This window comes from Vigna umbellata, chromosome 3, assembly GCF_029865625.1.
Source record: "Vigna umbellata cultivar VRB3 chromosome 3, Vumbellata_1.0, whole genome shotgun sequence".
NCBI lineage: Eukaryota > Viridiplantae > Streptophyta > Magnoliopsida > Fabales > Fabaceae > Vigna > Vigna umbellata.
The window spans coordinates 26754024-26776737 of record NC_142167.1 but is presented as its reverse complement, the minus strand read 5'-3'; the positions used below and the strand labels follow the sequence as shown (position 1 = coordinate 26776737).

The window sequence follows — 22714 nt, the reverse complement described above, 5'->3', positions numbered from 1 at the left end:
GTACCATTTCAAACAATTTTTCTGGAGTGGCAGCATTGTCATTAGCCTCAAAACCGGTGGACAAACTTTACTAATAAAGCAAAATAGAATTAAAGCAAAATATTTTAATAAAAGGCATTAATTGTGTCAGCGAAACAAATAAATAAACCTTTCAGAAATTGAATTCAAATCTTTTGTTTTTATTATTACATGTCTTCCGTTTTCAAACATCTGAATGCCAACCAGACAAAGTTGCACAGCAACTGCAACTGCAACGTCCAACCTTGTCAAGGCACTTCATCAATCACCAAATCAAACGTTTTCGAATAAAAATAATAGGTTCTTCCTCTTCCAACGCAAACAGACGCCACTCAATCCTCCTTCTACACGTGACTCAACTCTTCATCCAACACCAGCTGAGTTCTTAGCTTGAGCTTATTGCAGAAAATTTCTGTGCTGACCCAAATTTTATTTCCTTGCATAACGGTAATTGATAGTTGTTGAGTGTCTTTTTACCACACCCTTTTGGATCATCTTTCGTCATGTCAATTTTTAGGCTTTCAATCATTAAGTTTTGGCTGAAAGCATGAGGCTTTGGTGATTTGCACTTGGTTTTTGGCTTGAGGGGATATTTTGGCTTGAAGGGATAATCTAAGCGTGAATTTTTTTTTTTTTTTGGCATCTAGAGAGAAGAGAAGCTGAGGTGATGGTGATGAAGGAGAGAGATGAAGAGCTCTCTTTGTTCCTCGAGATGAGGAGGAGAGAGAAAGAGAATGAGATAAACAACCTTCTTCTCCTTCAAAACTCCGAAGAACTTGATTTGTCCAATCTGGGTATGTTTTTCTCGTATCATGTTTTTTGTGGCACTTGTTGTGTTCTATAATCCATTAACGATGCCTTTCTGTGTCATGTTATTTGACCACAGAATCCAATCATGGGGGCTCCATCAATTCTAAGATCGTGTCTTCGGTGCCACCAAGGAAGCATGGGGTTGAAGAGTTCTTGAATTCAGAGAATGACAAGTCTGACTATGAATGGTAATCTTCGACTTCAACTTTTGATTGCTGGTGGGGTGCGTGATTTGGATTTGTGAGTTTACAGATCTTGAATATTCTAGTTAATTGAACCAAGGTTTTCTTGAGCATTTGGTTTTGTGTAAAGTTTGATGTATAGAAATTCTTCAAGTCTAGATGGAAGCTGTCATGATAGAAAAAGTGAAACTCCATGATTCGCGAGTTTTTTAGAATGATTAAAGTGCATTGTTGAGTTTTTCAGCTGTCCCCATTCGAAGCTGAAAAGTATTCTTATCCTCTTCAATTTTGTCAATGACGAGTTCTGGTTGCACATCTAACTCCAACTTCCACCTTTATGTTCCTGTTCTTATCAACCACCCGGCATAAATAATTCATAATTAATTTGTTTCTTAAATGTTTTATCTGAAATCACACTCTCCCTGATATCATTGGAGCTTTGTAATTTCCAATGCATGCTTGAATATGTGCTGAATGTTTCTCCTAAGAAACAAATCGTAATACTTTTCACGTGTCTTCTTGTGACATTGATGCCAGTTCGCTGAAAAGAAAATCTATGATCACCTTAATGTTAATCTTTTATGATTTCAAATGCAAACCTTTAGAGGAGGAATCAGAAATGAAGTCTATATTTTTTGCACAATGCATTCATCCTTTCGTTTATTCGACTTTTCTGGTATGCTATTCTATAGCAATTACCCTACATACTGAGAAGAACCAAGTTGCATAACACATATATTAGCACCTTTGTATTTGACCTCATTTCTAGTTTCTGCATCTATATTACATTACCATTTTGGTCCATCATGATTGCATTGCATTAACTAGAAGTTTTCTGTTATCAGGCTTCTTGCGCCACCAGATTCACCTCTTTTTCCTACTTTAGAAAAAGAGTCACAAATATCAGTGAAGAGTGAACAGGAGACTCATAATGCTCGTCCAACAGCTTTGAAACCTAGGGTAAGCACCATTGTATATGATTTTTAGATGTTGCTAAACCATAACAATTAGTTGGATGCACATACTCATAGCACAGACTTTGTCTACACAATCGTGTCTGTTATTAGTTGAAATTTATTTAAAGTTACGAAACCATATGTAAAATTCATTAAATCAGAAGTGAGGCTCATCAATTTTTGTGATTTCTTATAAACTTGAACTAGTAATAAAGCATTTGTTCAAAATACTGTTTGGTAGGTTTAAATCTTGCTTTCGTTTTCTAGTAATATATTCTCCTTTTTTGGTAGGTTTAATTTATGAAATGCTTTCCACTTTCTTCTTATGTTGTATTCTGTATGTCAGGTGGCTAATATCCAATCAGAACCTGGTTCAAGAAGCAATATAGTTTCTAAACATCATGCATCAGTGCCAGGAATAGGTTCTTTCACATCTGGTAGGAGACCTTCATCATCTGGAGCTCCAACCTCAGCTACTTCAAGATCTTCAACCCCCTCTGGAAGGCCAACATTACCTTCAACAGCCAAATCCTCTAGGCCCTCGACACCTACCTCCAGGGCTACCATAACATCTGCAAAGTCATCAATTCCACCAGGGAGATCTTCCACTCCTACAAGATCCACTTCCAGGTCCTCAACACCTACTACTACAAGGCCTTCCTTGGCACCCCCCAAGACATCTCAAAGATCAGCAACACCAACACTTAGATCATCAACTCCATCAAAGGCATTTGGAGTATCAGCTCCTCCTACTAGGCCTTCATCAGCATCAAAGGCACGCCCTGGCCCTCCAGCTGCTAAGAATCCGGTGCCATCACGTGGCAGCTCTCCATCGGTCAGATCTAGACCCTGGGAACCCTCTCAAATGCCTGGTTTCTCTCTTGATGCTCCTCCAAATTTGAAGACATCATTGATAGATAGACCAGCTTCAGCCACAAGGACTAGGCCTGCAGCGCCAAATTCTAGATCATCTTCTGTTGACGCCAGTAGCAATGGAAAATCTAGAAGGCAGGCAAGTACACCTACCAAAGGAAGAACTTCAACAGGGTTGGTCCACAATAATCACACCTCTATGCAAGTTTTGAGCAGAGCTCGTTTCACCGATGCTAATGATGAAAGCCCAGTTGTGATTGGGACTAAGATGGTTGAGAGAGTAGTGAACATGAGGAAGCTGGCTCCCCCAAAACATGATGACCATCATTCTTCTCGTGACAATGCCTACGGAAAATCTTCTTCTGGTACCTCTGGATTCGGAACTACTCTTTCAAAGAAGTCTTTGGATATGGCAATGAGACATATGGTACGTCTTCCATTTATTCCATTTTTCATGTTTGATCTGAAATCAATTAGATTATGAAGTTTTGGTTGATGAATACAACATCATGAGAATGAAGATATTAATGCTTACAGACTTCAATAGTCATTTCTGTTCTTTAGATGTCAATAGCATTTGCCATGTCCATATATACCAAGGAAAATTTATTCATGCACGATATCAAGTAACATAATGAATATAAAGTATAGATTTTGTTGCTTCAGTAAATAGATATTAACATTAATACTGATATATAGTACATTTGAGATATAGTGGAAGTATGTTAGAACTTGCAACAAAATGTGGACAAAAACAAAGATTGCTGAGGATCTGAATTAGATTACGGCTTTAAACAGCAGTTAAAGTGATACACATTATGCTGCAATATACTTGTGTTTCAATAGGCAAGTTACAAGAGTGTGCTTGGTTTGTCTTCCACAGGACATAAGGAGAAGCATCCAGGGAAATCTGCGGCCTCTTGTGACAAGCATTCCAGCTTCCTCTATGTACAGTGTGAGATCAGGTAGTTCCTCAAAGAGCAGGACAGTGAGTGTTTCTGATTCCCCACTTGCCACAAGCAGCACTACCAGCTCTGAACCAAGTGTAAGTAACAACTCCATATCCTATGATGGAAGTGAGATTGAAGAAAATGATTTTGGAAGTGAATGATCATTCCCTGATGGCTAGGCATGATCATTACTGTTCTACCCACTTTACTTGTATGAGGTGCAACAGAGCAACACAGATATTCATGTGATACCATGTTTCCAAATAGATGTGGCAGTGAAGAAAGTTTGTAGTATATCTGTGCCTACTAGAGTTCTAAAACAATACAAGTGTGCATCCAGAGATTTTATGAGCTTTGTCGTAGGAAAACACTTAAGCATGCTCGTGTTGCCAGGATTGTTTGTACCGAACCTTGAACTACTCATTGAAAATCTCGTTCAATTTTTACCCACCAATCTACGACTGTTGCTTTGTTTGGTTTATGAAGGAAAAAAGAGGAGAGAGATATGTTTGGTTTAGAAAATGAGATATGCTTTTAGATTATAAAAGAGAAAAAAAGAAGTTAATTCATTTTAGGTTTAAATATATTTTAAATTCTTGTAATATAGTTTTACTTTTTATATATTAAAAAGAAATTACGTTTACATTTTGACAATTTTTTACTGGCTTTTTATGTTCTTATTATTATTGGATTTTAGTCACTGGAGTTAAACCAAGTTCTTGTTAAATGTTTATTTCTTGAGTTCACCATGATTGATAATGTTGAACTATTAAATTAATTTTATCGAGTTTGATCCAGTTTGACACTTATAAGTTTTTCCAGTGATTTCAAACTATTATTGACTTTTTTTATTAGAGATAATAAATAATTCTGATCTCATAAATATTTTTATATAGCAGACGATAATATATAAATTATTTTTTATTTATTTGTAAATGGGATAGAGATAGGTATTATATTGTGTATTTATATCTATTTGGTACTTTTTATTGTATATTTTCTTAAACGTTAATAACAGGACAAAGGATGAAGACAAATGAAAATGAAGAATAATAGAGTTTTTTTATATTAGTCTTAATAGGAAGCATGAAGATACAAGATACAATAAATATATAAATATAACAATATATGTTGTACTTACATATGGTTCTCGACTTTCAAGCACCTCAGCCTCTCAGTATCTCAGTGATTAGGACATATAAATGCCAAAATAAGCTAGACCACGATCAATTACATACTTTGTGAAAGCCCTTTGATTAACACCAGTGATGCATCACTAAGCATAATAATTAAGGAAATCTAGAAAGATAGTTTGCATTAAGAAGATAAGTTGGCCCAACAGCAAATGGACCAAGGAGAAAGATAATTTGCAGGGTGTTGCTCCCTCCACCCCCACACATCTCTTCCTCCACCTCCCCTTTACTATTTTGCCCCTTCCTCCACCTTTCCTTTACTATTTTGCCCCTCAGTAAAATTTTATTTTTAAAATTGTTGTTTTTTAATTTTATTCATTTATAACATATTTCACTGATAACCTACGTAGTTCCTTGTATGAGTAAAATATTTTTCTGCAAAGCTTGGTGATCGTGAAAAGAATTATCAAACAATCTTCTTCTTGTTCTCGGTGCAGTACGTGGTGCAGTGCGTTTGTGGTGTAGTGTCCTTGTCGTGGTTCCTCTCCAGGTACGTAGTCATAATCCTTCCAATAATCCTAAACCCTAAACCCTTCCCATACTTCCAATAATCCTTTTAATATCCAAGCCTATAATCCTTGCATGAGCCGCAAAACGTAGTAAAATAAAAACGAAACGTAAAAGGAACACTGCCTCTGCACGGATGACATCCTTCAACGGATGTCAACATCCGTTTAAGGCAAAACGGATGTCGACATCCGTTTTGCCTTAAACGGATGTTGACATCCGTTGAAGGATGTCATCCGTCCAGAGGCAGTGTTCCTTTTACGTTTCGTTTTTATTTTATTTGTTTATTTTATTTACAGTAATTTATATTTAAATTTATAATTTTAAATGTTATATATGGTTAATTTTTAAACGTAATAATTTTGTTAAAATATGAATTTGTTATAGATGATTTTTGTATCTTTAATTCTTTAATAATTTGATAATTATATAAAAAATTATTTATTACTCTATTTATATCAAATATATAATTTAATTATATTAATATTTTTATATTTGTTTGATTAATTATTAATTATGTTAATAAGGGTCATTATAATTTTGTAGGTGATTATTATTGAAAATGGATGAATATCTTCATATGGATTCTCAGATTGGTTGTAGTTTGAAATCTGATTTGTCTTCATCAATTAGCAAAGTTGTAGAGAGAGATTTAACAAATAGATTTACAACAAATGAAATATTTCATTCACGGGAGCACTTAATTCAATGGGTAAGAGGGATGGCTTTTGATTTAGGATTTGTTGTGGTAATAGTAAGATCTGACATAGCTACTGGTGTACGGGGAAGAAAAACGTATGTCATACTTGGATGTGAAAGAGGGGGAAAATATAGGAAATACAAAGCTGATGCAGTGGCTAGTGTATACGGCACTCGTAAATGTGAATGTCCGTTTAGATTAAAGGGTAAACCATGTTCAGATGGGGCCGGATGGGTGTTGAAGGTGATGTGTGGACATCACAACCATGAGTTGGCTGAAACTTTAGTGGGTCACCCTTATGCTGGCAGGTTAAATACGAGTGAGAAGTCATTACTGGTTGATATGACAAAGAGTAAAGTTACACCTGCAAATATTTTATTAACACTCAAACAAAATAATGATCGAAATGTCACAACGATTAAACAAATCTACAACGCAAGGCATGCGTATAAACGATCATTAAGAGGGTCCAGAACTGAACTACAACAACTTATGATGTTGTTGGATCAGGATAAGTACATTCACTGGAGTAGGTGTGCTGATGATTCAAAGGTTGTTACTGACTTGTTTTGGACACATCCTGATGCGGTGAAATTGTTAAACTCATTTAATGTTGTATTTATGATGGATTCCACATATAAAACAAATAGATATAGACTTCCGTTGCTTGAGATTGTGGGTATGACGTCTACAGGGTTAACCTTCTCAGCAGCATTTGCTTTCTTGTCTACTGAAAGGCAGAGTAATTTCACATGGGCTTTGGAAAAGCTGAAAGGTTTATTTTTAACATCTGAGGGTGGTCCTAAAGTTATTGTGACTGACCGAGACTTGGCTTTGATGAATGCCATATCAAGTGTATTCCCTGAGTCATATCAGATGTTATGTCGGTTCCACATCCTTAAAAATGTTAAAGCTAAATGCAAAATGTTAGTTCATTCTACTGAGGTTTGGGAAGTGTTGATGGATGCATGGGAAAATGTGATGGATTGTGCTGATGAAAGCTTGTTTGCTGAGTATGTGAATGATTTTGAATACGCAAGCAGATCATGGCCTTTGTTCTTTGAATATGTTAATCAGAATTGGATTATTCCGTACAGCACATACTTTGTAAAGTTCTGGACGAACAAAGTAATGCATTTAGGGAACACAACCACAAATAGGTATGTTGTAATGTTATTTTATTTATTTGTTTTGTAGATAAATGTTTATTTGTACTTGTTGAAGTTTTTTTTTTGTTTCAGGGCTGAATCTGCTCATTGGAGCCTGAAGAAAGTTCTGGGCAATAGTATGGGTGATTTGTGTTCTTGTTGGGATAGTATTCATAACGTCATTATCTTACAACACAACAAGATTAAGGCGTCATTTGAAAGTAGTTTGTTGCTCAGGAGTGACTATTTTAAAGGCTACATATATAGAGAACTTATTGGGTGTGTGTCTCGATATGCATTGGATCTCATTACTAAGGAATTGAAAATAGTGCAGCAGATAGGATTGGACTCCTCAAAGTGTGGATGCGTATTGAGACGTACATTTGGTGTCCCATGTGCATGTGAATTAGCACGATATGATCCTAGGATGATCCCTATAGGTGAATTTCATATCATGTGACGAAGATTGCATTTCTCAAATGTTGAATTAAATGAAACTAAGCCTCAATTATCCATTAAAGATGAGTTGAAACAAGTAGAAGAACGATTCAATGAGGTTGACATTGGCGGTAAAGTCACCATCAAGCAGAAGTTACTTGAAATTGTTTGTCCTACATTGACATCAATGGTCCCTCCATTACATAAAGTCAAGACAAAGGGTGCACAAAAAAGTAAAGTTAAACGAAGTGAAAGGTCTACTACGCGGGATCCATCATATTTTGAGTATGTGGACGCCTTTCATTCAACCATAGAATCTTCATCTATGAGAAGTAAATTACAATCAAAGCCAAAAGCAATAAAGAAAAGGAGAGTTCCAATGATAGACCAGTTTCATTCTACTACTCACCCCTTCATTGTGGACGTTGTTGATGTTGTGGCTGATGGTCACTATGGGTATAGATGCATTGCTGCGTTGTTAGGACTCGGAGAAGATTCATGGCCCGTTGTGAGGAATGAGTTGTACAAAGAACTCAGTGCATGGCGTGATGAATATGCAAGCCTAGTAGGAGGCTATGATAGACTAGAAGAACTGAGGACCTCTTTGTTGGTGCAGTCACTGTCTGCGGTAAGTGTTTCCCGTTTTATGTAGTTTCTTTATTACATGGTTTTTTCTAACAACTTTTATTCATAACAGGCTAACAAGAGCAAGTGGATGACATTACCAGACATTGGTTATGCAATTGCTAACCGATATAACGTTATCTTAGTGTGTTTGTCATACTCTCAAAATTATACTATCTTTCCACTACGTTCCACACCACCTTCTAATATCACTCAACATCGCTTAATTTGTATAGGACATGTTCATGGATGTCATTTTGTGCAGGTAAGTGCATTTTGTTATGAATTCATTTTAAAATTACTTATCACTCAATTATATTTTGTTATTTGTATAATGTAGGTTAAGCTACAAGAAGGTTGTCCGTTGCCCACGGTGAATATCATGTCCTCAACCCACTGTTATCCTGAGGCACGAGCGTGGTCATCTATTTATACTAGTAGGATGCACGCATTTGAACAGTTGATGGACATAACAACATCTTATGTTGACTTAGGTGATTCATGATATTTATATTATGTATGAAGATATGTAAAAATACACTATTATATTTTGTTATTTAAGTACTTATTGTCAGTATTCATGATAATTATACTTTTATTATTCGTGATATTTATGTAGTATTTATTTATATATGAAGATATTTATATTACTTGTTGTTAATTAAGTTCTTATTTTTTTCCACTTAAACATATAAATATTTGATCATCTATATAACCAATATAAAAGAACATGTAACTCAAAATGAAAACATTGAAATTATAAGAAATTATAAATGTCTATTACAAATACAAAGAAAATATAAAGTCCTGTAATACATAATCAGAAAAAGGAAATATAAAGTCCTGTAATACATAATGAAAAAACGAAATAGAAAGTCCTATCAATTAGACGTCGACCGTCTACCACGCACATGCCTCTGCTCTCTCCTAGTCGTGGAATATTCGTCGATGCCTTCATTGGCAATCTGAAGCAGGTCCACTGACACCTGATGTGTAACATGACGACACGATATCAAGGACTGTAACATTCTCGCCATTCGCCTAAATCTAGCCTGCATTATAATTATATCAAACAATTAAATAAACAAGGTGATCAAAATTTAATAATATAAGCAATGAAAAATAACATACCAGGGCGCCAGATGGTGAAGGTGGAGACGATCTACGATGGGATCGTGCCTCCCGTGGAACATCGGGGCGTTGTCTAGGTGCAAGAGCCGGTCGCGCGTCATCTGCAGCAACAATAATATAAGGATGCGAAACCCTCCTGAACCATTGAATGTAACCATCGACACAGTCAGAAGGGGATGCTGCATGTCTGACATTACTCACAACGTGAGCTCTGAAGTGCAACCACATATGATCAATGGCCACTACATCTGCATCTGGAACCGTAGTCGGTGATCGTGGAATGTCTTGCTGAAACCCAAATTGCCTCAGCACACGCTCAGGCAAATGACGACAAAGGGTGTCACCAATCCGAATCCATGCAGAATACATACAGATGCCGAAGAATGGCCGAATGCCCCGATGCCCCTCATACGGATGCCATACAACTCCACTGTATGTCAGTGCATCCAACTGTGATCGAATCTCTGTGAGAGTGGAACTCTGCCTAGGGCTTTGCCACCTCATGGCACGTGGTGTGGTGTCATCGTAAGAAGCTACCAACCGCCTCCTCCCCATACTAGGGAAATGTTCGTATATCCAACTCTAAAAAATAATTATTCAATTAAAGTTATAACTGTACCTGAAATAGAGTCAAATATCCAACCATCTGCTTCGTGGAGGCGAGACTCACATCCCCGAGCTGGTCGTACAAATAGGCGAGTGCAGCAACACCCCAGACATATCTGCCACACGCGTGTACGTCTCTAAATAACAATAAGTAAGACACGCGTATAGAACTGACACTCTTATTTGCAAAAATTGTGCATCCTACTAGATGCAACAAATATGCTCTAGCAGCATAGTCCCAATGCTGCGACTCACACCTCTAAACATATATCTCTCTAAGCCAGCTGAGTCTGACTTTCGGACCACGTGCGTCCTCCATCTCAGAACCTGTTGTGCCACCATCAACGCCGAGTAGTTGCACAAGGGCTGTACGAGCCTCCTCAAACTCCAACTCCTCCAAATCACACATTTGCCCCATCACGGGCAGGTGAAGTAATGTCGAGACGTCATCAAGAGTAATCGACATCTCCCCTATAGGGAGATGGAAACTACTGGTCTCAAAATGCCACCTCTCTATGAATCCGAGGAGTAACCCCTTATCAACGTAATCATAACAAATCCCTGTAACAGGCATCAAACTGGAATTCAACACAATGTGTTGAATTCCCTCGTGGCATGGTCCTAACTTATTTACTTTTTTTCCATGAGAGATCAACTTCAGCGTGTCCCCTCGATCCTACACATCAATATTTAATAAATTTTCTATTAAAAAAATAATAAAAAGTTTTATTTTTGCACTCACCCGGCCTTGTGAAATAGCATAAGCTACATGCTGAACATAGTGGGTCAGCAATGAACCATCACGTGGACCTCCAGGAAATCCACCGACATCCTCTTGTATGTCATGAACATCCACATGCTCCTCCTCATCATCATCGTCGTTAGGGGCCGTAAATGCATTCTCTTCACCATGAGTCTCATACGCCTCATATGTTTGTTCCTCAACGGCTCGCTCCTCAGCTATGGGGTCATCCTGGATAGGAGCTGCACGACTTCTACGAGCAGAAACGGTAGATCTTCTCCGAGCTTCGCCCTGCGACGAACTCTCTCCTCGAGAACTCTCTCCACGAGAACTAAAAGATGCACCACGTGTTCTTGCCATTTCTAACAATAATTTGTTTGTTTAATTTCAAAAATTAAGAAAATTATTATTTTAAATATCATTAACAAACTATAACAAAATACAATTCAAAATAAATTAAACTAATAATAATTATTTTATTAACTACAAAAAAATTAAATAAAATAAACAATTAACTAATTAATTAAAAAAATACATTTAAATATATTTTCATTTAATTATTATTATAAATACAAATTTATTAATATTAAATACAATTAAATTAATAATATTTATTTCAAGAAATAAAAATAATTTAAATATATAAAAGTTTATATATCTAATTCAAACTTAATAAATTTATTTAAAAAATAGCAAAATTTAAAAACTGTAAAAGGTTAAAGAAAATCTAAAAATAATTATATATATCAAATAACTATATTTATATAAAGAATTTAAAATATTAAAAAAAAATACAGCATCTGAGAGCCAAAACGGATGTGGGATGTCCGATTACCCTTCAACGGATATCCCACATCCGTCGACGGAAGTCCGACATCCGTCGAAGGGTAACGGATCTCCCACATCCGTTTCAGCCTTTCGCGGACACTGTTGAAACGCGACAAGCACCAAGGCAGAAAGCACCGAAAACAAACCTGTACCACGCCGCACGCCGCAGATCCGCTCCTCTCCCAGCTGAACGGCCTCCACCGCACCAAGGCACCAACGGTTCAACGGCTGCTCCGCAAAATCTCTTCCGAAAAATGAAGAAGAAAGAAATGGAGAAATAGAAGTGAAAGGTTGATGAGGCTTGACGGAAGAGAAAATGATAAACGGAAATGGAGAAGAAGCTTGACGGAAGAGAGAAAGGTAAACGGAAATGGAAGAGAGGAAGAGGTGCAGAGGGAAGTAAATCAGAAGTTTTAAATAAATTAAAATATTAAAATAATAAAAATAAAAAATTTTAACTTTTGAGGATATAATTGTCATTTTAGAAGGATATAATTGGCATTTTAGAAAATTGGGGAGGTGGAGGAAGAGACGTGTGGGGGTGGAGGGAGTAACACCCTAATTTGCACTAAGAAGATAAGTTGGCCCAACAGCAAATGGACCAAGATCAAAGCCTAAAGACTATTGATTTCTGCACCCTATCAATTTTCTCGTTGTATCCCATCAAAAGCTTCTGGAAAATTATTTTCATAACATAGGATTGGCATGATTGTCTTTCGAAAGAAATGCCAGGATTTGTTTTAATGTATTCCGGAAAATGAAATCCAGAATGATAGGATGATAGGGGAAATTTAATATGGTGTAGGAAGTAATAGTCAAGCCTAAAAATTAGGAAATAAGAAAATTCATGTTAGATGATGATCTAAATACAACATTTATAATTTCCACCAAACTTATGTCACTAAACCTAAGGTCAGTGAATGGATTATTCGAAACAAGAAGAATATATGTATCATAATCATGACACAAGTGGAAGGTATTATCCTAAAGAAGAGTAAAACTATTTGGCAAGAATATATATATATATATATATATATATATATATATATATATATATATATATATATATATATATATATATATATATATATATATATATATATATTAGGTTTAATACCATAGTTCCTAGTTTTATTAGTTGTGTTCAAAGTAGTCTTATTATTTTTGAGTTGTTCATAGTAGTCATATATTTTGTAAAAACGGTTCAAGTTAATCCTTTTTACTTACGGTGTTAAAAACGCTAACGATATAATGTTCATCCTAACCAAAAGTGCATGAGCTATTCACTTATTCATTGTGTGGTAAACTTAGGTCAATTGAGGTGTAAATTTTAAAAATAAAATTTAATGACGTAGAAAAGTTAAAGTTAGGGTTAAATGAAATTACAGTTAGGTTAGAACCAATTCGCGATTTGGGGTTGAAGAATCTGCTAAAATTGGTCTTCAAATTGGATTCGTGGTTAATTGAAGTTGCAATTGAAAGAGCGTAGGTTAGGTAAGTGTTCTTAACCTGATGTTGTTCTTGTTGGTTTTGGGTGTTAGGGTTTAATTTTGTATTGAATTGGTTACTTCTGCTAAATGTATTATTTTCTTTGACTGAGCATGTTTTTCATGGTCTAAATTTTGTAATTATCTCTTATTGTTTGGTTAAATGTTCAATCTGTAATTGTTTTGTAATTCCTTGTCGGTTTGGGTTTAAATATGATTAAAGTTGTCGCGTTTTAGGGGTTTAAAGTATGGTAAAAGTTCCCGCGTTTTGGGGGTTTATATTGGTCCCATAGGTGTTACTTTAAGTTAATTTAGTGGATCCAGTTTCCATTTGCAGGGTAGGGATTGAGATGTCTAAAGAAATGTTTGAGATAGTGGTCCACCACGGTGGGACCTTGATAAAAGAAGTGTCCTTTAAGTATATAGATGGGGAGATAGCTTGTTAGGATATTGAATCCGATAAATGGAGTTTTTTTTTAAATACTAGGTGCCCTTAAATATCTGGGGTATATTGAAGTAAAAGAGTTATTTTATAGTATACATGATATGTTACATAAGCTGTATGATGATAGAGGGGCAATGAATATGATGAACATGGAAAAATATTTTGGGAAAGTAAACTTGTTTGTTGTACATGGCGTGGATGAGCCAAAGGTTGTAGAAATGATGTCAATCAAATTCTTTATCTTTTTGAAGGACTTGTAGAGAGTGGTGAGGGTAGTGGGGTTGGAGGTTTGACACATGTTGAGGCTGGTGATGAAGGAAATGGGGAGGAACAAGTTGAAGTGCAAAAGGAGGTTGAGGTGGACATGTAGATTGGTAGTGAATTATTCAGATAATAAATATTCCACTTAATATTATAAATCTAGCCTTGGTGATAGTGAGTCAGTGCATAATTTTTAATATCATTTCTTATCATTGAATGCAATCTATTTCTACAAATTTGAGTTCATTTAAAACTGTTGATTTGTGTTCAAAGTTGTTTTGGATCTTATTGATGTTGTGTAAGGTTAGGCATACCAAATGAGCAATGAAATGCCTTGGCATAGCTCGATTGCTAAACTAGAAGCAGACCTCACTATTTTATTCATTTTGTGAGCTTTTTACCGTACTAAATTCTTTGTAATTTCTGGTTTAAGTTTGATTATCAATTAGTAGACGTTTCCAGCTTAGCTAAATCTGATTACACTTCCTAAAGTCATTTTTAATATTGCCTATTCCTTTGAATCTTTGAAAACTCAAAAGTGGTGGTCAACTGGCTTATTTTCTACGTAATTGGGAAGTGGATGGATGAATTTTTGAAATAATCAGTTTTTGACCCAAATGAAAGTTTAAACAAGTTCATTTTAGTCAAACAAATTTGTTGTGACAATTTACATTGTGCAAGAACAGCTTAAGTGCATTTTCATTGGTTTAACCACCTTGTTGAGATCATTTTTTGTGTGCAATTTGAATCAGGCAACATTATTTTGTATATGTATTACTAAATGTGCTTTAGATTGTTGTAAAAGCCTAGGAAGCATAACTGATATTGCAAAACAATTTGTAAAAGTCAAATGACAAGTTGATTTTACACATAAAAGGTTATGCAATCCCAATCTATTAAATCTGTCAATCTGATTCAATTGTGTGTTCATTTTTAGCTTTCTTAATATGTTCTAGATCCCTTGTTAGGTTCTGTTTGTGTGCTCACCTTATTCATTGCTTTGTTTCTTGCTTGTCCTGATTGATTATCCTGGTCTTGTCTCTGGTGCATGTGAAATCTGATCTGCAGTTCTTTAATTGTTGCTTTTAATTGCTTATTTCATATGGTCTAGAGTTTTCTTGAGTAAAGTCTGCTCTACTGTCATCTCCATTGCCTTGTGTTTAATTGTTTTAGTGGTTGATCTGTTATGGCCATCATCTTGCTCTAGCCTAACCTATTTTTTGTTTGAGAATTTGAATTCAATCTAGATTTTGGAATTTGAAAGAAAGTGTGAATGGTAGCACTCTAGGTGGTGGTGATCCACATGATTATTTGTTCTTAGACTGGATTTTCTTTTAAAACTTTTAACAAACAGTTGGTAAATTAAAAGTGTAGAACAGAGAAAATTACACAAAATTTTTTATCCTGGTTCGAATCAAAAGATTCTACATCTAGTCGTTAATCACTATAAACAGTGATTCGTTAATAACTATAAACAGTGATTAACTTTTTCACTAAAATGTAGTTGTAAAATTTACAATCGAATAAGCAAAAGTTAAAGAACAGAAAACACCTTCCTCCAACAAACAAACAAAAGAACTTCAGCTCAATCAACTTGAAGAGAACCGCTTCGACCTTAGACACACTAAGTGCAAACTTCTCCTATTCACAAGGCTTGATGTAAGCACACTAATACTTGAGAACTTCCTCAGACTTTTTCTGTATTGTCAAAGGACTTAGTTAAACCTCTAAGAGGTTTAGTAAAATATATATATAAGCTAAAGGTCAGAAACTGAAAAGTCAACTCCCAACTGCCAGTGATAATCGATTATATCAAGTGATAATAGATTATTTGTGTCCGTTATAGGGTTTTCAAAAAGTGATAATCGATTATCCTGAGGAATAATTGATTATTTGCGTGACTTGGGCAATACTGAATCGGACAGAGATAATCGAGTATTTTGAGCAATAGATTATTTGCGTGAGCAACTCTTTTCTAAATTGGCTCGTGATAATCGATTATCACCTGAGATAATTGATTATCTGCACAATGAAACACTACGTAGGAAATTTGCTAAGTACTTTACAGATGAACAATTAATCTTATATAATTGTTTCTACAAAATGCTTTTAATCATTTACTATATAGATTCTTCAAGTCTTCAAGTCTTCACTTGCATCATCATCAAAATTACTTCAAAGCAACCATGCTTTCATATTGGTAACAATCTCTCCCTTTTTGATGATGATCAAAAACTTGATGAAGGCTTGTGATATGTCATGTTCTTGAAGGTCCTGTTCTAACTTTGACAACTAAGGGAAAATAGTAATTAATCTAGAACGGAGATAATTAACAAGATATCAACTAAATCATATATCTCCCCCTCAAATAGGTACCAGTTATCACAAGATGTCTAGAAGATGTCAATCAAATAATTTCTCTCCTTTTTTTATCATAATAAAAAAATTATCTAAGCTTTATGCTCCCCTAAATTAGTTAATTCAAAAAGAATTTAGGTCCTTTTAATTCATTAAAATTACACCCCTTTAAATGTAATATTCCCCTTAAAATGAAAAACAAATTCTTAAAATTTAAAAAAAGTTTTTTTTATCTTTTTGCTACGTATTAACTTAAGATAATTGATTGTCACTCATGATAATCGATTTTAATGAGTCAAATTGTAAAAGTTCATATTTTGAGACCAAGATAATCGATTATCACCCTTGGTAATCTATTATTGCGTGTTAATTTCCGAAAAACACAAATTTGGACCAAATTTCCATCTTAAGACACATCTAACATTCATAAATTATTTCAAAACTCATAAAAATTACCAAGATACCATAGAACTTTATTTTCCTTTAAAATTTAACCTGTAAAATGTTAACACTTCGGCAAGTGTACCGAATCGTATCAAGTAATAATAAATGGTAAGACCAAATATCGTTTCCCAAGAGACTCACGGCATTAAACAATTATGTAATCGCTTAACCAATTAAGACTTAAGAACAATTTTTGGGGTTTTTGAATGCAAATGCAATAAAAATAAACATGAATGCAAATTTGATCAATTGAGGCTAAACACAAGGGTGAATGGATGCTATTGAAAATATGAGAAGAATATGTTGTTGGGGTTTAGATTTCACCTAATCACTCATGCATATAAGAATTCATCTTCTTCATTAATGTTAATGTCACTTTCTAATTTACCTTAAACCCAATTTCTCGGTGAAGAAAGCGTACTCCTAATTACTAGTTCACAATGTCTTGTATCCCTCGCAATTAATCATGCATTACATTCGCACATAAGCTTAAAGAAAACCAACCCTCATATCCCTATGTCTAGGTAATATTGCTTTTGGGAGAATTTCCCCAGTTCTAGATTTTCTCATATGTGTCCATAGTGACAAAATCAATGATCATGAAATTGAATGAGTTAAACAAAGCATGCATAGAGTGTAGAGGAAAAACCCTAACAATTAATGAAGTAAAGCATTTATAATAAGAATCAATTCAATACATGAGAGTTTAAGAGGTTACATCTTTCCCAACAACAAATAAGGTTTAGTTCCCCATTATCATGGAGAAACTATATGAACAATGGAATGAAAGAATGAAAGAGATAGAAAAACCCTAGAAAAAGAAGAGGAGAGTTGTCACATCCCCAAATCTACCCCCAAGGGCTAAAAAATGTGTTTCTATGCTCAAGCCATCAAAAGATACAATCCCTAGGACGTGCAAGTCCTTAAATAGACCAGAAAAATAACAGAAAAAATAACAGAAAACAGGTCCAAGCCCACTAAATAACATAAAAGGGTCCAAGCCCACTTCGCTGGCGCTCAGCACCCTAAGTGGGGCGCCCAGGCGTGATGCGGTGCAGAGTACATTTAGTAAATGTGATGGACCGTTCGGTTTCACTTTGATACCGTTCGGCCTTACACCATTGACCGTTCGACATATCTTCTACCACTTCACTCAGCTTCTCCTTTCACAAACCGATCGGTTTGTTACACTTTTTCTCCAACCGTTTGGCCAGCCTTGCATCGTTCCTGTTCGGCCAGCCTTGCACCATTCGACAATTGTCTCTCTTGCTTACACCGTTCGGCCTAGGTTCCACCACATTCACACCGTTCGGTCTATCTTATTCACCGTTCGGCCTATCTTCTCCTCTATCAGACCGCTCGGTCTAGATTCTTAACCGTTCATTTTGGATTCTCCTGCATCCTACCGTTTGGTCCGGTGCTGTTTTTGTCTTTTTTGGGTTCAAACTCCTTGGTACTTTTACTCTTCTTCCAAATCATATCAATAACCTACAAAATTAGGGAAATTTAGTGATAAAATCATGAAGTATAACCTCAACTCTCTTATTCACAAAACTAAAGCAAAAACATGAGTTCAAGCTAGTTTCTAAATCATAAAGAGTGTTTAATATCAAAATTAAGTATAAAAATAACGGTATTTCAACCATTATCACAAAACAAAACAATAGAGTTTTGGTCCCCATAATCTCATTTGGGTCCTTTGATGTTAGAGACAAATTACTTTATAATAGGAATCCAAGCATATTTTTCATTAGGAACATCAAAATGTTTTATTCTACATTTGTTAGAAGTGTTCCCCTTTTTCATACAGTAAAAACATGTGACAACATTTGAATTTCTATAACAGAAAGTTCCTTTTTCAACCCATACCCTATGGGTTCTTTTAATTTGGTTCTTACTTTTAAGAACATTTTTATTTTTATAAATCTTTTTAATAGATATAGGCATTTCAACATTATTATTTCTTGTTGCCACTTCAAGCATATTTTCAAGAATATCAATATCAAGCATATGACTCTTACATGAAAGGCATTTAACACGATGTTCAACATTTGTAATTTCTTTCATTTCTAAATTGCAGATTTTATTCCTTAAAATAACTTCTTCATCTAATGCCTTCTATACTTAATTTTCAAATCTTTAAATTACTTTTTCAAATTTTTATGAACAGCATTCAATTTCTCAAATTCATCAAGTAAAAACATGTGACAACATTTGAATTTCTATAACAGAAAGTTCCTTTTTCAACCCATACCCTATGGGTTCTTTTAATTTGGTTCTTACTTTTAAGAACATTTTTATTTTTATAAATCTTTTTAATAGATATAGGCATTTCTAAATTGCAGATTTTATTCCTTAAAATAACTTCTTCATCTAATGCCTTCTATACTTAATTTTCAAATCTTTAAATTACTTTTTCAAATTTTTATGAGCAGCATTCAATTTCTCAAATTCATCAAGTAATTCAAGAAAAGCCTTTTGTAAATCAAATTCACTAGTGTCAAGGCTAGAGCAACTTACTTGGCTTGCAGTGTCATCAATATTAGCTGTCAAACATAAGTTTGCTTCTTCAACATAATCACTTGAGCTACTTGAGTCATTATCATTCCAAGCAATGTAGGTCTTCTTCTCTTTGTGAATTTTCTTTTCCTTTCTTTCTTCACTTTTCTTGTTGTTTAGACAATCAACTTTCACATGGCCTCTTCCACCACATCTATAACATTTGAAGCTTGATGACGAGCCTTGATTGTCCTTTTTTTTCTTCAAGTGTTAGCTTCTAGATGATTTAGTGTTGGTCATTAAGCATAGATTTTCTTGCTCATTTGAATCATTTGAGCTTCAGGAGTTTGATGTAGAGCTTGAATCAGACAACGTCAACTTAACCACATCTATGATTTTATCATGAGTGACTCTTAAAAATTCTCACATTTCCTGAACACTTTCATAAATAGAAACTTTGAAGCATTCATCAAGGTTTAGAGATAAAATTATATTCCTTACCCTAACATCATATGGTGTCATTTTGTTTTCATCGATAGTCCACTATAAAAATGGTTTTTCTACTTGCATATCATTTATAGTAATAATGGGAACAATTGGTCCATTTAAAACAGTTTCCCAAATACCCTTGTCAATATATTCCAAAATATTTGCTTTCTTATTTTCCAAATAGCATAATTTTCCCCATAAACAAATAAGGTCTATCAATTGAAGCACCCTCTGCATACATTTGGTTATGACTGCCCATTTTCGAAAAATTTGAAAAACTATCAAAGCAAGCTCTGATACCAATTGTTGGAACAACTGGTATTGCACGAAATGTTTAAAGAGAAAGAACGTGTATCGGTCAAAAGCCAAGGGAGGAGGGGTGAATTGGTTCTTTTAAAAATCGTGATTTTCTTTTGAGACTTTTATCAAACAGTTGGTAAATTAAAAGTGTAGAGTAAGAGAAAATCACATAAAATATTTTATCCTAGTTCAAATCAAAAGATTATACGTCTAGTTGTTAATCAGTGTAAATAGTGATTAACTTTTTCACTAAAATATCTTTTACAGATTACAATAAGATGAAATAAAGATTAAGAACATATAACACCTTCTTTTGACAAACGAACGGAAGAACTTGCTCAATCAATTTGAAGAGAACTGCTTCGACCTTAGACCCACTAAACGCAAGCTTCTCTTTTTCACAAGACTTTATTCGAGCAACACTAACACTTGAGAACTTCCTCAGATTTTTTCTGTATTCTCTAATGACTTAGTTCCCTTTTCACACACAAAGAGTTTCCCTTAGACACACAACTATAATACTCTCGAATGAAAAGTTCCTTTCTAAGAGATGTGAAGACCTCTCTATTTATAAGCCAAAGTCTGTGTAAGGTCAGAAATTGAAAAGACATATCCCAACTACCAGTGATAATCGATTATCATAAGTGATAATCGATTATTTGAGCGACTTGGGCAATACTGAATCAGACAGAGATAATTGATTATTCTGAGCAATAATCGATTATTTGCGCGAGCAACTCTTTCTAAATTGGCTCGTGATAATCGATTATCACTTGAGACAATCGATTATCTACGCAATGAAACACTACATAGGAAATTTTCTAAGTACTTTTACAAATGAACAATTAATCTTATACAATTGTTTCTACAAAATGCTTTTAATCATTTACAATATAGGTTCTTCAAGTCTTCACTTGTATCATCATCAAAATTACTTCAAAACAATCATGCTTTCACAGTGGTAACACATAGATAGAGTTTTGTTCTCCAAGTATAAAATCTTCTTCAATTATAGTCTGTAGTTTGTGGTAAGTTATCATCTATGTAATGTTTAATTTTGATAATCTTATTCTACTAAAATGGAATCTTACAAAATGTAAAAAATACCTGTAAAGAGTTAGTGTTTTTTTATTAATTAATTAAATGTCAAGATGTTTTTCTTTTTCTAATTCTTTTGCTGTTTTTAAATGTTTTTTACATAAAACAGTTGGGAGTTTTTTTTTCAACATATAGAAGATTTACAAGGATAATATGACTTTGTTACTACATCAGAATATGGTCTTCTAAGAAAAATCTCCAACTTCTATTTTTATATTAATTTTCTAAATAACACTTTTTTGATAAATTTTAATACACTTTTTATTTTATAAATTTTAATACAAGTTTTATTTTATAAATTTTAATTAAAAAATTTAAGATTTTGTTATATTTCTAAATTTCTACTTTTTACTGTTTTCTAATTAAAAATTTTCCTAAACAAAATTTCTATATTTCTATTATTTTAAATATTCACTTTTATAAGTTCTAGAATAAAATTATATTGCTTCACATAAAAACAAATTGTGAAAAAAATCTAGTTGAGGAAATAAAGATCATATAGATGATGATAAATAATATCTAATGATAATATATATGTAAAAGAATCTACTTTAAAAAAAATTCCAAGGCCGACTTGATAATGATATACTATGTTTCTCTCTCTGGTTAAGAGTTCATTTAATTAAATTTTGGAAGACTACTTATTCTTTCTTATTTACACAACTAATACCAAGACTGAATACAATCACAAAGCATTCATACGTTTGAAAATGAAATTTCTCGAAATTATTATTAATATATTTGCATTTTCATTTCATTCAAATTTAAGTATAGCTAATGAAACTAAATTTTACAAACAAAGTGAAATATATGAAAGATAAAATTTAGAAAAAGAAAGGAAAAAATTTCATCAGCAAATGAGCAAAATATTGAAGATATTACGATTAAGGAAAGACAATTGCTCTTAGTACTAATAAAAAACATTTACAATCACAAGTGCCCTTAGTACTAATAAAAAACAACTGTTACGATACTTTCTAAAAAGCCTCTCAAATCCTACAGATCCCGATCAGCTCAAACTATAATAATACACTCCAAAGAATCCATTTGAACGTTTGACCAACAATACTTTACAAATTGATGAAAGGAAAATGATACTTGAACAACCATTTTTGACAACATTTAGACACGCGCACACGTGTCAAAATCTGAGTGGTCCAGTTGAAAAAATTAAATGAAAATGGACCATTCAGATTTTGACACGTGTGCACGTGTCTAAATGTTGTCAAAAATGGTTGTTCAAATGTCATTTTCCTTGATGAGAAGGGTTTTAAAAGTTACCTTATACCAAGTCAAATTCAAATGTTCACAAATTCGAAATTACTAATCAACACAACTAACTAAAATATGAAATTTGTCTTTAGATCACTAAATAAATTTTTAAATATTTACAAAAATTAATAAAATAATAGTTAATTTTCGAAACATTAAATACATACCAAAAATCTCGACAACATTCTATCTAAATCAACTATTTTCACGTTGCTAAGACATTCTCCAGTACATGATCAAGATCATCCAACTAAAATAGAAATATCAAATAATAAAGCACCGAAATTACTGCCAAACTTCAAAATAAATAGTACGACAATAGAACATTTTTAAATGCAGAAATATAATTGCGGAA

The 22714-nt window shown here is 34.0% G+C and overlaps 3 protein-coding genes across 3 annotated transcripts; 2 read left to right on the top strand and 1 right to left on the bottom strand.

Annotated features, from left to right (window-relative positions):
* Nucleotides 1-192: 192 nt before the first annotated feature.
* LOC124822379 (uncharacterized) lies at nucleotides 193-4243 on the top strand. The gene is made up of 6 exons (XM_047294375.2): nucleotides 193-465; nucleotides 666-812; nucleotides 905-1016; nucleotides 1856-1970; nucleotides 2313-3266; nucleotides 3723-4243. Exons 2-6 carry the CDS (start codon nucleotides 686-688, stop codon nucleotides 3948-3950), a joined length of 1536 nt encoding a protein of 511 aa, XP_047150331.1. The 5' UTR covers nucleotides 193-465; nucleotides 666-685; the 3' UTR covers nucleotides 3951-4243.
* A 1978-nt stretch (nucleotides 4244-6221) lies between these two features.
* On the top strand, nucleotides 6222-8904 carry LOC148202137 (uncharacterized). Its single transcript, XM_088108296.1, has 4 exons — nucleotides 6222-7377; nucleotides 8062-8403; nucleotides 8473-8664; nucleotides 8740-8904. The coding sequence occupies exons 1-4, from the start codon at nucleotides 6436-6438 to the stop codon at nucleotides 8902-8904; spliced, it is 1641 nt and encodes a 546-aa protein (XP_087964422.1). The 5' UTR covers nucleotides 6222-6435.
* A 1745-nt stretch (nucleotides 8905-10649) lies between these two features.
* Nucleotides 10650-11238, bottom strand: LOC148202136 (uncharacterized). The gene is made up of 2 exons (XM_088109285.1): nucleotides 10879-11238; nucleotides 10650-10697 (listed from the first exon to the last, which is right to left on the bottom strand). The coding sequence occupies exons 1-2, from the start codon at nucleotides 11236-11238 to the stop codon at nucleotides 10650-10652; spliced, it is 408 nt and encodes a 135-aa protein (XP_087965411.1).
* Nucleotides 11239-22714: the final 11476 nt, after the last annotated feature.